Consider the following 15911-nt stretch of genomic DNA (forward strand, 5'->3'; position numbering starts at 1 on the left):
GCAGTATGTGGAAAATAATATGTTTTTTTAAACTTAAACCGCACACCAAACACACAAAATAATGTTCTTTTTAGCAACATCATATGACCTCTTTAAAGGTATTGACACTGGATATTGACACAGATTTCATGAATCAGTTTGATTCTGATTCACAAGCTCGATTCGATCCGATTTTGATCTCGATTCATTTGGTTATATACAGTATCAGCTACAGTACATGTAAAGTTAAGGAAAAAATCTCCCGACCAATGCTCAGTTGGTACATTACTATAATATTAAAGGTTAAAATGAACATGTCCAAACTATAAAATTCAATTGCTATTTATTTTTTGATATAATAATCAACACTCAAATAAGATTGAGTTGTTGAAATCGGTTCATCAAAATGAAGATCAATTACAATTGTGTAATTAAAATTGTCAAGCCAGCCTTATTAATATTGCATATCTATAACTCATATCGGTCACCCACCACCTCCCTACAACTACTCTTTAGCTACAACTACAACATACTGTAACAGCACAAGACAGATACACACACTAAACCCAACCCGATCTCACATGAATACGTAACTATTTTATGAGGTGGGGATTTCAGATGAATTTGTACGATGTAAAAAAAAATAGTATGATTTTTAGTAAAAAAGTAAGCATGAAGGTCCACCCATAAACCCAACCATCACTGGGGTGCAAGTAGATCGTACAAAAACATACGAATGAGATAACAGTTATGTAAAATAGTTATGAATTGCTATGAGACTGTGTTGACTAAACCAGATAAGCAGTGAAATGCATCTACATTGATTTGACAATAAAAGCCTGTATTTGAAAGCTGAAAAAAAAAAACATCACTTGTAGAAAAAGAGTAAATCAAATCAGCATCATGCATCTAGTGCACTGCATTCATGAGACTGTGTTGACTAAACCAGATAAGCAGTGAAATGCATCTACATTGATTTGACAATAAAAGCCTGTATAAAACATCACTTGTAGAAAAAGAGTAAATCAAATCAGCATCATGCATCTAGTGCACTGCATTCAACAAAACTAATGTGATTCTACAAATATTACAACTCAACATATTAGGTTTGATATTTAGCTAGAGTTTCACTACATTGCTAGATTAAATTTGACATCTATGAGCATTCATAAGAGAAAATATACTGTACCAAATCTAAGGAGCGACTGAACAGAGAAGACCAGGAGAGGTTTGTCTGTTTGGGAAAAGAGGTTAATAATATGACAACACTGTCTGAAAGCTTTACCAAACGCGCTTCAGCTGGAGCTGATGAAACCGAGAGGGCTCAAAGAGCTGCTGAACTCATTTTCTGACCCATGGACCGAGTCTGTTTGGCTCAAGCCTGATGAATGATCACATCCGTATGGCTGCAGGCTTCAGCCCAGAACATTTCCACGCTACTTCCTCCTTAGCAACTCACAATTACAAACAAACTAAAGCAAGTCCAGCTGGATGGCAGATATTTGTTGTGTTTATTATTTAGTTTTGTCGTGTGCTTAGCAGAAAGCTGGTTTGTTCTCCCATTTGACTCACTTTAACTAGAAATGATCAGCACTAGATTATTCGTCCATACATACACTACTGTTCAAAACTTCGGGATTTTTTTTCTTATTTTTTAATTAATACTTTTATTCAGCAAGGATGCATTAAATTAATAAAAAGTGACAGGTAAGACGTTTACACTGTTAGCAAATAAATTCTATTTCAAATAAACGCTGTTCTTTTGAACTTTTTTTTTTTCCAAAGAAGAAACTGTTTGATAATAATCAGAAATGTTTCTTGAGCAGCAAATCAGCATATTATTATGATTTCTGAAGATCATGTGACACTGAAGACTGGAGGAATGATGCTGAAAATTCAGCTGTGATCACAGTAATAAATTACATTTTCAAATATATTACAATAGAAAATGGTTGTTTTAAATTGTAATAATATTTCACAATATTACTGTATTTTCGATCAAATGAATGGCAGCCTTATTGCAAAAACATTTTTAAAAAATCTTCTTGACCCCAAACTTTTTAACAAGTAGTGTGGACATTTTTAATGAATACAATATAATTTTGGTGTCTCTTGACTTTTTAAAAAAAGCCCACGTTTTTATTGTGAGAAGCATTAACAATACACTGAACTATTATGTAACGTATGATTAATTTAGAACGAATACTATCAAGTTTTAAGCACATCTAATGTCTTAATTTGATCACTTTTGTTTGCTTTTTGTGCTTGTTTAATGTTTATTCCTAGAAATAAACAAAAGAGAGAGGGAAAACAGCTCATATAATCACTTTTTGTACCCTATTTGTGACCCTGGAGCACAAAAGCAGTGTTAAGTCGCTGGGGTATATTTGTAGCAATAGCCAACAATACATTGTATGGGTCAAAATTATCAATTTTTCTTTTATGCCAAAAATCATTAGGATATTAAGTAAAGATCATGTTCCATGAAGATATTTAGTAAATTTCCTACCGTAAATATATCAAAACTTAATTTTTGATTAGTGATATGCATTGCCAAGAACTTCATTTGGACAACTTTAAAGGCGATTTTCTGAATATTTTGATTTTTTTGCACCCTCAGATTCCAGATTTTCAAATATTGTGCGATCCTAACAAACCATACATCAATGGAAAGCTTATTTATTCAGCTTTCAAATGATGTATAAATCTCAATTTGAGAAATTGACCCTTATGACTGGTTTTGTGGTCCAGGGTCACATATGTGGAAAGTGCCAGATATTCATATTATTTAGCCCTACAACTGCAAGGGTCAAGATATTAATGACGATATAAATTACAAGATTTCACATTCCACATATTAAGATAACCGTTTTATAAATAAAGTTGTAGTCATACATACTCATGCATGGAAGTCAATTAATGGTCATTATGTTCTGAAGAAAGTTCTGGACTAGTTTTAATCTGTGCAAGAGAATCAATCCTGGAGCAGAAGTGCTCTGTGATAGAAGTAGTTGTCACCTTGTTTTTGGAGCTGTGGCTGTGTTCGCTGGCATCTGCAGTGGTGTATGGGAGACTGCTGGACGAGGACGACGGCTCTCTGTCGCGCTCTTTGTCTTTCTCTCCAAACCAGGAGAAGGGCATGCAGGTGGGGATGGAGGTCATGGACTCTGAAGGGGAGACTCGGGCCCCTGACTCCTCCAGTAACTCCGCTGAACCCCTACAACACAACACATTGAGACATGAGGAGAGGAAATACAAGCTCAGCGTACTGGAAGCAATGAGAAATGCATTCTAATGGCAACTTGTTTTTGTTTGTTTAGCCGGTTTTGCACAAACCAATAGGTAAATGTTGAAAAAGTACACACATGTGGTTCCTAACTGAGGACCAGATTTTGGAAAACCGCTTTCACACTGACAACTAATGTCAAACGGATTTGGATCCACATCAAAAGATGAAGTGTAAAACTGTCTTCACTCTATACGTTTGTGAGTGTGTGTTCACGTGTACCTGCTGTCCAGTGACGCCCTCGTGGCTTCTTTGCTTAGTTTTTTCCCCTTTCCTCCAGATTTCCTTAAACCACTATCAGAAAATGCATTAAATCAAACACCACCACAATCCAAAATGAACTTACGATAAGAACACAACAAATTAGATGCTCATTTACTTACATTTTAAAATGCTAAAGGTGGGGAATTTTGCACCTACCCAAAATCTGGGAATCTTCTTTTGGCTTTTCCAGCCGCATCATTAGACTCTTCTGAAATAAAGAAAAGAATTATATCAGAACACAAACACAGACAAACATCTGATGGCCAGGCTAACATGGATTGATAGCACTTAATTTTCAAGTGATTATGGCAGCATATATAAGAAATATCTCCGCTGCAGCCATAGTTTGGGTGCATTTGTGTGCAAATCGTCCCATCCAAACTGTGATTGGCACAAATTGTGTCACATGTTTGTGCTTTATTTTACATTTCTTTAGTGAATTATGTCAGGAAACACAGTCGGGATGTGCAAACAAATGCCATCAGTATTGTTTGCACTATCAGTAGACGCAATTAAAAAAGTTCAAAAGTGGTACTTGGTACGTGTGGTACTTTTTAACAATTATCATGCTTTAAATAAAAAAAAGTAATGTAAATATTTACATTGTTACAAAAAAAAAATCTAAAACCATTATTTTGCCAAATGACTACTGATTATTAGCCTGTAGTTTGTTACACTTGCCAGGCATTACTAAAGATTTCAGATTTGTTATGTAAACTCTAAATTATGATTGAATGAACCATGTCCAAATACCTGATAAACAACAACTATACTAAACAATAAGTATTTTTAATCCTGTTGCTGGGTGGAAGTTACATGTCTATAGTAAAAAGCGCCATTCTACTGGGATCCTAAATCCAGCTCGTTACCTGCTTTGACCTCTTTGCCCTTGCCTTTAGACTCTCTCTTCTTTACATTCCGCAGGAAGCTGGAGGGGGAAGAGTCTTTAGGGGTGGAGAGGGCGGGGTCTTGAGGATCCCTCTGCACTGATTGGCTGCTGCTCGTAACAGAACCTTCATCCTTCGGGTGGTTTGCAGGGGAAGATATGACGACCGGCAGGAACAAACTCTCCTGGATCGATCTCCTACGAGGCGGAGGAGACTCGGGACTCACAGACTGACTCTCATCATCACCCTGAGGTCAAAAACAATGTTATTGTCAAAAACTGATGTTTTGGATTTTTTTTTTACAGCAGTCAATTGCTCATGAATTTCTTGAGCTCTGTGTGACCTGTGGGCTTCTCGCTGGCGAGCTGAGCGTCTCTTTGAGTTTACTGCGGGACGGCGGCTGCCGTTTGGATCTCTGGGCCAGCTGGGCCTTTGCGCGATGGGCGCTGGTGTCCAAACGCTCCGTCTCAGGGACCACCTCACTCCAGTCCGCTCCTGGAGAGCAATTCATGGTTAACTTCAATTAAGGTTAGCTCTTCAATTGTATGAATTACTGCTCAGGGTCAAGTGCATACGCTGTAGACCCAACAGAAATCTGCTTGGTTTGAAAGTGACTTCTATGTGAACACTGTTTCACTTTGACAATGGATAACAGACCATCTGGAGACTTAACTACCTGCTTTTAAATCATGCTTGAAAACTAACCTTTTCTCTCAGACCTACTCATAACTTGGCTATGTTAGCTTACTTCAGGCCATGTTTTATTGGTTAATTTCATTCGCCATTATGGGTTTTAATTTAATATTTGTTTTTTTTGTCTTATATATTCAGATGTTAATTTTGAAACTATTGTGTTTGATTGATTGTTATTTTGTTATTGTTCACTGTGAAGCACCTTGGCCTGAATTCGTGTTATTTTAAGGTGCTATACAAATAAAACTGACTTTGACCAGTAAAGCCTGTTTTCTTTGATTTGATTGGCCATCTCAGACCAACCTACAACTGTTTCATTTTTGGTTACAACAAGAATGGTACTTTGTACAGTTACAGGAAAGTTCATGTGCTGGGTTTAGTGTCCGCATAATACTGTTGTTGAAGAAACTGTCTGTGCAAACGAGCACTGTTATTAAAACAGGATGCATGCTTGACGCAGGCATATTTAATTATTGTCAGTATAATTATGCAAATATGAACACTAGCCCATTGTCTTATAACTTCAGTCTGGGCTCAGCATGATCTCAGAATCACATTAATCCTTCTTGGATTTAGACCGCCATTAAAAAGCATTGAGATCGTTGACTTACCCAGCAGAATTGAATCTGCAGACTTACTGCCCGACAGCGGAGACTCATGACGACCAGATTCAAGCTTTGCCAGCTACACAGAGACAGATTGATTGGTAGGAATCAGAGAAGGTGAAAGCTTTATGTGCGAGCTCAGTTCAAATGAGGTGTGTTAATTCTCACCCTGCGCTGCAGATCCTCTATCTGAATTTTATATTTAGCCTCTCTCTCCTCCAGAGTTCTCCTTAAGTCCTCCTCTCTCTGCTCATACTCCACCTCTCTGCAACACACACATCCAGCCAATCAGAATGTTTGTTTCTAATTTCTGCAATGTTACGATTAGATATGCAAATTATTCATCATCTCATTTAATATGCACAAATTTTGCATACATTTCCAGAACAGAAATCTGAACACTGGATGAAGTCAGGTTCAAAATTCTACAGAGGGATATTTGGAGATCTCTTTTATCACTCCATAACTCAGAAAAAAAAACTGTTTTTATCACCATGTTTTAGGAATAAAATGTTATATAAATCGGCTAAATGATACATGAAGACACCCCTCTGTAAAGAAAACACTCAGAATATAGATAGGAATACAACTGGAAAGTGCAATGTATGTAAGTGCTACTGAAGTGGAGATTTCTGGAGAAAAAAAATCATTTTAAGAAGACTGCAAGATATGAATAATTAAAATCTATAGATTAGATCTATATATATATAAAAAAAAAACACATCCATGCAAATTATTAAGACATTACATGATGGTCACAAAACTGTAAAACGTTACTAATGGAAAGCTTAGTGCTGACGTCACCACTCACTTCTGCTGATAGTCCTTGAGCAGTTTCTTGGCTTTGCTGTATTTTATATCCAGAGCTTCATATTGACTCTGCGTGTCATTGAGCTGTTCGTTGATGCTTTTGCAGAGAGCCTGAGCCTCCAGCCAGTTCTTCTCCATCTGAGCGATCCTCTCAGAGTTCTCCTGAACGCTCCTCTCTAACTGAGCTTCCCTCGCCTCCCACGCCGCACGCTCCTCTGACGACTCTCTCAACTGCAACAGCAACAATATGAATAATTAAAATCTATAGATTAGATCTATATATATATAAAAAAAAAAACACATCCATGCAAATTATTAAGACATTACATGATGGTCACAAAACTGTAAAACGTTACTAATGGAAAGCTTAGTGCTGGCGTCACCACTCACTTCTGCTGATAGTCCTTGAGCAGTTTCTTGGCTTTGCTGTATTTTATATCCAGAGCTTCATATTGACTCTGCGTGTCATTGAGCTGTTCGTTGATGCTTTTGCAGAGAGCCTGAGCCTCCAGCCAGTTCTTCTCCATCTGAGCGATCCTCTCAGAGTTCTCCTGAACGCTCCTCTCTAACTGAGCTTCCCTCGCCTCCCACGCCGCACGTTCCTCTGACGACTCTCTCAACTGCAACAGCAACAAAACCTTATCAGTTAAAACACACAGGGACTGCTGTATGATTGATATAAATGGATAAGAAGGCTCATAAGTTCTTACTCTCTCTTTCAGTTCATCTACTTCGGCTTCTGCAATAGTGTGTTTTATCTGGAGCTAAATTAAAACAATATACACAGAAATCATTAATGGCAATCTATTAGAGGTAAGTGAAATGAAAAGCACAAAAGTCTGTTACCTCTTTAAATCTGAACGTCACTTGAGCGGCGTCCATGTTTGACGGCAGGAACATTTCCTCGCTCTCGGGCAGATCGTACACTTCCACATTCCTCCTGTCGAAACTCGAACCGAGGATGCCATCCTCTCCCCCTTCCTCCTCATCCTCGTAGTGCTCGTCCTGTCATAGAGACACAGACATGACGCAATGCACAAAACAAGAAACAGGCAGTCCAAAAATAGAGCCAAGTTGGGAAATAACTTATTAAAGTAACCCAAGTATATTGAAAAACCGTTGGTGAAACATTAACCTTTCAGAATTGTTCAGGATCCAGGCACTTAAAACAGGTATAAACCCCACTTCGGTTTTGAACAGACTCACAAATCTGTTTCCTCATTCAACATGGTGGATTTTTACATATTTTTGCATACGTGTGAACACTCAACAAAGCTGTTCTGGTGAAAATACAGCATGGCTAAAAAAGTCTGAAGGTGTTTCTTTAACTCAGCTGTGCAGGATTCCAGTCTAAACGTGCGGTCAAATTAGCAAAACTTTGACGAAATGGTAAAAAAGGTGCATTGTCAACAGTATAGCAATGCATAAAGCACAGCTCACACACGAGTCACTTTCAAACAAAGTCACTTTCGGTTGGTCAACGCAGCGATTTCACATGACTAACAAAACCTGCATGGGGAACCTTTCTTCTCTTGTGCGAAACTTCCAAAATTGTATTACTTACTGAAATGGATTTCATTACTATTGATTTTTATTAACTGGATTTCACAGAGCAACGGTAAATGTGAACGCACCTTAAAACCCCTCTGACAACCAAAGATCCAAATAAACTTAAAACGGTACGTCTGGACCAATTTGGCACGTTTTGGCTAGTTAGCATGGTCCAGTTAGCCCCTGCTGGTAAGATGCTGAGCATGTGTTGGAAAGTTACCTTAATTAATTACTAGCTTCTAATTACATACTCAACAGTGCAATTAAATTACAGTACTAATTACTCTCTCTAAAAAGTATTGCATTATTTATTATTACTAATTACTTTCTAAATTTCAAATCAACCTCGACCAGTTAAACAATAGAAATAAAAGAGCAGTGTCATGTCTATCTTTGTTTTAAATAAATAACATAAAATTGCATAAATTATTCTTGAACTGACCAGGGTGATGGTTACATTAAAACGCGCATTTTTACATTAGATGTTAAATTTTCATGTTAAATCCACTATTGTTTTATAAAGAATTGCTCTATAGTCTATACATATTTAATGCATTTACATCAGATGTAACTGTAATTAAATTACAGAAAAATTAAGAGTAATTCTTTACTGTACTTTTACAAGGGAAAAGTAATTGAATTACAGTAATTAATTACTTGGTAATGCATCACACCCAACACTGGCTGTAACTACACCAATGCATGTTTCTTCATTGACACTGTGCATCATGAGGTAAAGCACTAACTGAGGAAGCAAGTAAATTGGTACACCATCTATTTATGAATTTATAATAAATGCACTGAGACTTTCAGAACTACTTATTGAAATACACAGGAACAAACTAAATCATACTGATACTGAGTCAAACGTGTACAATGCGTAAGCAGTGGCATAAGAAAAGAGCCCATGAGTTGTGTTTGACTGACCTCTTCAGTGGACTGCTCGTATGTGTCGTCCACCTGCTGCTGCTGCTGCCATTCCTGCTCGAGGGTCTCGCTGATCAGTCGGGCCACCTCACTCTGAGTACCTGGCTTCTCTCGGCCAATCAGAAACCTGCACATTGACAGGTGAGCAAGGCGGAAACAAGGATGATTACGTCTGTAACGTATACTGATCTGCTGACATCAGGTAGAGAGGAAACAACAGAGCCTGTGTGAGTGTGTGCATTGTTTATTTGCATGTGGTGAACTCCTAGCCCAGTGCAGAGGTCTCCAAACCTGCTCCTGGAGAGCTACCTTCCAGCAGACTGCTGATTCTGCAGCCAGTGAGATTGCTTGCTCAACATTTAAATAGTCAATTTCAGTGTTCGGTGCAAGCTGGTCCTAAAGCACAGAAAACCTCCACCTCCCCCAGCTCCACCTGTCTAGGATTTATGTATGCCTGTTCATTCAGCATATTTTATATGCTCACATCAGCATATCTGTGTATCTAGCAGTAGCAAGTCCATGTTTGCTCTGCGGTAGGGCTGGACAATAATTCAATATCAATATGTATCGCGATATAATTTTTTTCAATAACGGTGATATGATTTTTAAACACATTTCCGATATACATTACCAGTGTTTCCCATACATTGATTTATTTGTGCCGTTTGACTTCGTTGAATAATCATGAGCACTGCACGTTTCAAAATCAAAAAATGTCGCGGGTGTTTTATATAAATGTATCTGTGAAGGGAACTTAAAATTGATCAAAAGTGATGATTAAAGGCATTTATAATGTTACAAAAGATTTCTATTTCAGTTAAATAGTGTTCATATCGATATCGGAATTATATCGCATCGACCGAAATTAAGAAATATATCGTGATATCAATTTTGGCCATATCGTCCAGCCCTACTCTGCGGCAGCGCGTGTAGCAGATCTGGCCTGATAAATACACAAAATACATAAACAGTCATATCCATTAACATGCTAAAACAATTCTGAGTTGTCATGATTGAACTACAACTATAAATATTTATTTAAAGGGGTCATATGATGCGATTGGAGTGTTACAAGCTGTTTGTGAATAGATAAGATCCCTAAAGTTGCAAAGACTAAAGTCTCAAACACACATTTCATTACACCAAATACACAAAATAATGTTCTTTTTTTATTATTATTATTATTATTTTATTTTAACAATTCTATGAGAATAGTGAAGTCCACACCACATCTATTACGACAGAGAAACAATACTTTGGACTCAATTTTAGAATAATTTTTTTTTCAGCTGATAAACGCTAAACGCTGGTTATATAATCGTTCATTTTGTTTGGACTGTTGGGGCAGACATATGTATATTTCACTCCAGACTACACATTTGACTTAGATTCCATGATTATCTGTGGGGCCTGATGTGTATACAGTAGATAGAAAGTAGATATTTTGAAGAATGTTGGTAAAAATGCTATTGACTTCCAAATGCTATGGAAGTCAATGGCAACCAGCAACTGTTTGGTTACCCACATTCTTCAAAATATCTTCTTTTGTGTTCAACAGAAGAAAGAAACTCATAGAGATTTGGTGAGTAAATGATGACAGAACTTTCATTTTTGGGTGAACTCTTTAAAGAGTTCGAGCATTTACAATCCCAAAACTATATACTAAATAAAAACAATTTGTTTTTTGATTACATAACTAGCAACTGTGTAGTTATATATTGCATGCGAGTTAGTAATTACACTGATTTAAAGTCAGCATGAAATGAAAAGTCACCCTATCTATTTTCCAAATGCATGGTATTGACCAGGTTTTGAGGTTGTCATTTTCAATCAAACTGCCAAGTCAATCTTCCAGTGAAATGACAGACTTCTCCATAGTGGCATATGCCCAACTTCTCCAGGCTTTCAGTCTGCTAAAACACTGTCCCTGCATGCTGACATTCAGATCTCAAAATCCACATCTCAAAATCCAATTAACAAACATTAGATATCAAGTCCCATCTTATGTCAAAATATGGACAAAATCTGTTGCTACTTCTGTTTCCGACTTCAAGTGTCATGCCTCACCACAAGCCTCTTTCGTCATGTAAAAACAACAGCTACTGTATGCTAGGTCACTTTACATGACAGTCAGATGGTCTAATCCTATCTATTTGTACAGTGTTTAAGGCCAGTTATGGTGGGGTGTTGACCACATTACATAAGCAAAAGTCTGACAACACAAGACTATTAGAAATTAAGACAGACATCTGTGATGACATTTGTGGTGATGGCATGCAGCACCTAATTACACACTAAACTAACTAGACTGAATGTAAGTATATTAGACAGAGCAGGACCAACCTGACAGTTCCCTTCGTGTTCTTGAGGACGGTCGCAGCAAAGAGTTGCGTCACACCAACCAGACTGATGCTATCCACCTCCACAATCTGATCATTCACCTGGATCCTGGAACAGACAATGATGACCATGATGATATTACAGTGACAAAAGTAATACTGATTCATATGTGACCCTGGACCACACAAAACCAGTCTTAAGTGTCAATTTTTCAAAATTGAGATTTATGTCTCATAAAGCAACCATCAACGTACACTTAATTACAGACAGAACAGCCAATTGTTTTGGTGACAAACAACTATAACCAGTGCTGTGAAATGGTACTTTTAAATTCAGCTCTGCCATCACAAGAATACATTACATTTGTTAAATTACATTGCAGTCATATTTTGCAATATAGTATTTTTTACATTATTTTTGATTTAATAAAAAAACACCACAGTGAATATCTCTGCTTGTTGTAAGAAATTCTCTAGTGCCAGTCCAATTGTTTCATCTTTCGATGAATCTGAAGATCTCACCTCCCATCTCTCTCTGCAGCTCCGTCCTGCATGATAGTCTTGACGAAGATGCCCAGTTTCTCCAGACCCTGGTCTGCCCCAACACCCATTCCTATAATGCTGATCCCCAGCCCTTTATCACCTAACACAAAGAGAAAAGAGAGAGCAAGTCTTCATAGATTTCATTTTGCAATAACTGATGCAGACATACTCTAACATGTACAGTTCAAACAGATCATTTATTGGAATTAAACCAAAAACAGAATCAGAAAAATCGACAATGACTTTAAACATGAATTCTTTAACATATGACCACCAATATTTACAGAGTTCAGCATCTTTGCAGGGATGTCCCCACTCATTTCACATGCAAAGAGGCTAGCCAATTGGCTTGAGAGCAATTTTTTTGTTTGACCTGCGCTTCGTTCATCTCTACACTGCTGACAATGGACCTATTTTTGCCCATTAATGTGACCAAACCTTTAAAGCTACAGTAGTTTAATTCTAAGGTTGAGTGAGATGGAAAAGTCAGCATGCAAACTAAATTACGGATGTTACTCTTACATAAGTCAATTACAACAAATAAAACTCTACAGAGGTGCAGAATGAGGTGTTTAGAGGTATTCAATTCTAATTTAAATCAACCAATTTCACAAGTATGACTGATTTTTAATCACTCGATCTCAGAGAGAGCTAGTGTATTTTGTGAAAGACACACAGCCTCACCTTTCTCGATCTCCACGGGAAACACATCCATCTTCTCCACCCGTTTCTCCAGCTCGTACTCGGCAGACGCCGCCACAGGATCCACATCATCGTTCCTCCGGTCGTACTCTTCATTAGAGAACGTGCTGTACACCTGAAACCCCAGAGACACAACAGGCACAATAACTATTCGCTTACTTTCATCATCTTTCAGAGTGCTTATTATGGGTTTTATTAAGATGAGGGCCCCTTCCTAGATCACTGGTCAGTATAACACTGGACATCTCAATGAAGCCAAAACATCAAAGCTGTAATCAGCTTCTCTACAGTCGTGCCAAAGAAGGGCTTCTTTTCTGCCACAATATCAGCAGCCCTTATTTATTACAGAGAAAATCACTTCAGAACATTTACTGCACACACACACACACACACACACACACACACACACACAAAACCATTTATTAGAGATTCCCCCATTCTTTAGTCAATGAAGTTTTACAAAAACGGCATACAATTAATTTATATGATGATGCTGTGTGACTCTCTACAGAAACAGTCTAATGAAGAACAAGCAACAATCATAAAAGTAGGGATGCACGCTATTATCGGACTGATATCGGAATCGGCCGATAATGGCTTTAAATGTAAATATCGGCATCGGCCCGATATGAAAAATTATGCCGATATGTCTTGCCATAAAGAGGAATACATTAACTCACATGTGCTCAGGGTGTGCTAGCGATTAGATCACGTCAACAGTGTGGCTCATTCTTGAAGCAAAGTTTTGTCTGAATGATGATTAGATTGACTGTTTGAATAGCTGCATTTAAACTGAGAATGCACCTACAGAATGCGTTCGGTGTGAAATCGAGTAAACAGTTATAGCACGTGCAGAGTCCTAACGCCCGTTCAGTAAGGAGTTTTAATCTGTAGGGGGGACTGTTGGCCTACTTCTAAATAAATTAAAAGTAAAATAGCCTACACAAATAAGATTTAGACTGTGTTTCTGATTAAATAAAGCAGTAATTGATGTCATAAAATAGTGAGTATGTTTTGATTTAAAGGTCAGAAGCTATAGCTTACATGAAAAAAAAATCAGAAACATGACACTTGTAAATTAAATAATTTTATATATACTGATTTATTCGTTAATGCATAATATGTTTTATTTTTTAAACAAATCATAAGCTCTAAAAGATTTTTTAGAATTTGTACAACTCTTTTGCTGTAGACCATGTACAAATGTTAAATCTTAAAATAAAATGTTAGGGTTAACACTGCATCTTTCTGGGGGAAAAATGCAGCGATTGATATATAGTTTATTTATAGTTATTTTCAAAGCTTCAATGCACCGTCAAAAAACCTTCATTATTGTTTATTTAATTCTAACAAATAAGTTATTGTTAAAAACGAACCAAAATTTAAAATATTTTGCTTAGAATTTCTGCACAGGAGAGACTTGGTGTTGTTTCCAAACGAAAGGAAATATATCGGTATCGGCCAAAATGAGTTGAAAAATATCGGCATATCGTATATCGGCAAAAATCCAATATCGTGCATCCCTACATAAAAGACAAAGAAAAAAAAAATTGCACACCTGACTTTAGTCAACATATGAAACTCACTAAACATAACATTCAATTCAGTGAACTAGGCCACAGCTGAGAAAGTGAGAGCATACGGAAAGAAAACCTGGGTGGCACTACTTATGTTTTATTTATTAATCTGTTTTTTTGTTCAGCCACAAACACAGAAATTCTGACTGATTATGGTGAACTACTAAATTTGAACTATTCCCAATTAAATTATAATTGTATAAATTTGATTTAATTTTATTCACAGTTTACCTAAAAGTTTCACTTCAGTCCAAAATGTCATCATTTATTGACTATAATGTCACTCCAAAACCATACAGTAGGACTTATTTTCATTAATGGAACATCATAGAGTGAAAAACCTAGACATGAGGGCAAATAAGACTAAAGCCCCGTTCACACCAAGAACGATAACTATAAAGATAACTATAAAGATAATGATATTAGCGTCCACACCAGCGAACGATATCGTCTGTTCATTCTAAGCGCACATGCGTCTGCCGCTTAAAATTTTTGAGCTTGTTACAGCAGGATGGATTCTGATTGGCTCTCAATTTTTTATCGTTCATCAGCTGGAGAAAAATCGTTTTGAAAGTGATTCCAACGATATCGTTTCTCTTTGTCTTTATCGTTATAGTTGTGGTGTGGACTCTGCTATTCTTTAATATTGAGAACGATTTTTAGAACTATATCTTTATCGTTATCTTTATGGTTATCGTGCTTGGTGTGAACGGGCCTTAAGACTATGACACGTACAGTTTTTTTATTCCTGACATACAAGACTAACGTTGTTGTTGTTTTTTAAATTATTTTATTATTACGTATTTATTTGGATTTTGACATTCCCTATGTCCATTATTTTATTTATGCATTTATTTATTTATTTGGAAATTGACAGTCCCTATGTCAATTAATATAAAATATTTATTTATTTTTATTTATTTTTTCAAAACAATCCTCCATTTAGAATAGTTCTCCTTTTGTGTTCCAAAGAAGAAAGTAAATCATACGGGTTTGGAACAACATAAAATGCGAGTAAACAATGATTTTTTTGTGGCTGAAGTATCTCTTTAAATAGTCTATCAAATCTTTTCTCGATTAATGAAAAGAGTTAAATGTGTGTGTGAGATAGGACAGCGTGAAAGCGGATTAAGCCTGAGCACTGTGAGAGAGGAACAATAAAACATTGGGTTTGAGTAAAATGATCTTACTGGGCTCCACTAATTATATTTTATCAGTCTGAGAGTAGAAATTTGAGGGGAAACTCAATATAAAATGAATCCAACTGTAGACTGAGTTAAACTATAGCCTAAATAGTATGATTTTGTGGAGAGACACGCAGACTGGGCTCCAAGCTTTGAATGAACAAAGTCAAAGCTCAGATCTTTGCCAGCTCTCTTTCTCTCTCACACACATTTTCCTCCGAGGCTCTGTTGATCTGAAGAGAAACTCGGGTGATTAGGACTCTTTCAGATATGTGATTTTACCTGGTAAACATTTCCTGTGTGTGGACTACCTGAAGCATGTCAGAGCTTGAGCGACTACACGTTAACACACACACACACACACACACACACACACAGGCAGACACACACACAAACAGACACACACAGGCAGACACACACAGGCACACACACAGCCACACACACACACACACACACACAGGCGCACACACACACACACACACAGGCAGGCACACACACAGCAGTCAGTCAGCTCATCTGAGCAGCGCCATACTTTGATCAGACAGGAAACGGACGTTTTTAATC

General features: G+C 37.1%; 1 protein-coding gene across 6 annotated transcripts in view; it reads right to left on the bottom strand.

The window, feature by feature from the left end:
• ppp1r9ala (protein phosphatase 1 regulatory subunit 9A-like A) overlaps positions 1-15911 on the bottom strand; it is a 58772-nt gene that overhangs the window by 23496 nt on the left and 19365 nt on the right. For 4 of the 6 annotated variants that reach the window (XR_001637411.1, XM_016525523.1, XM_016525520.1 and 1 more), the window contains exons 3-16: positions 12569-12701; positions 11864-11984; positions 11346-11450; positions 9003-9129; positions 7371-7529; positions 7235-7288; positions 6526-6755; positions 5883-5979; positions 5721-5793; positions 4760-4911; positions 4399-4663; positions 3686-3737; positions 3488-3559; positions 2998-3196 (exon numbers count right to left, since the gene is read on the bottom strand). Coding sequence is in view for 5 of the 6 variants with exons in the window: in XM_016525523.1 (XP_016381009.1) it covers positions 2998-3196; positions 3488-3559; positions 3686-3737; positions 4399-4663; positions 4760-4911; positions 5721-5793; positions 5883-5979; positions 6526-6755; positions 7235-7288; positions 7371-7529; positions 9003-9129; positions 11346-11450; positions 11864-11984; positions 12569-12701 (1839 nt within the window). In the remaining variant the exon portion in view is untranslated. Of the gene's footprint in view, positions 1-1168; positions 1214-2997; positions 3197-3487; positions 3560-3685; positions 3738-4398; positions 4664-4759; positions 4912-5720; positions 5794-5882; positions 5980-6525; positions 6756-6914; positions 7145-7234; positions 7289-7370; positions 7530-9002; positions 9130-11345; positions 11451-11863; positions 11985-12568; positions 12702-15911 lie in introns of all 6 variants that reach the window. The other 2 variants (XM_016525524.1, XM_016525522.1) reach the window with 2 other exon arrangements.

This window comes from Sinocyclocheilus rhinocerous, unplaced genomic scaffold, assembly GCF_001515625.1.
Source record: "Sinocyclocheilus rhinocerous isolate Xijiao unplaced genomic scaffold, SAMN03320098_v1.1 scaffold2077, whole genome shotgun sequence".
In the NCBI taxonomy this organism is placed as follows: domain Eukaryota; kingdom Metazoa; phylum Chordata; class Actinopteri; order Cypriniformes; family Cyprinidae; genus Sinocyclocheilus; species Sinocyclocheilus rhinocerous.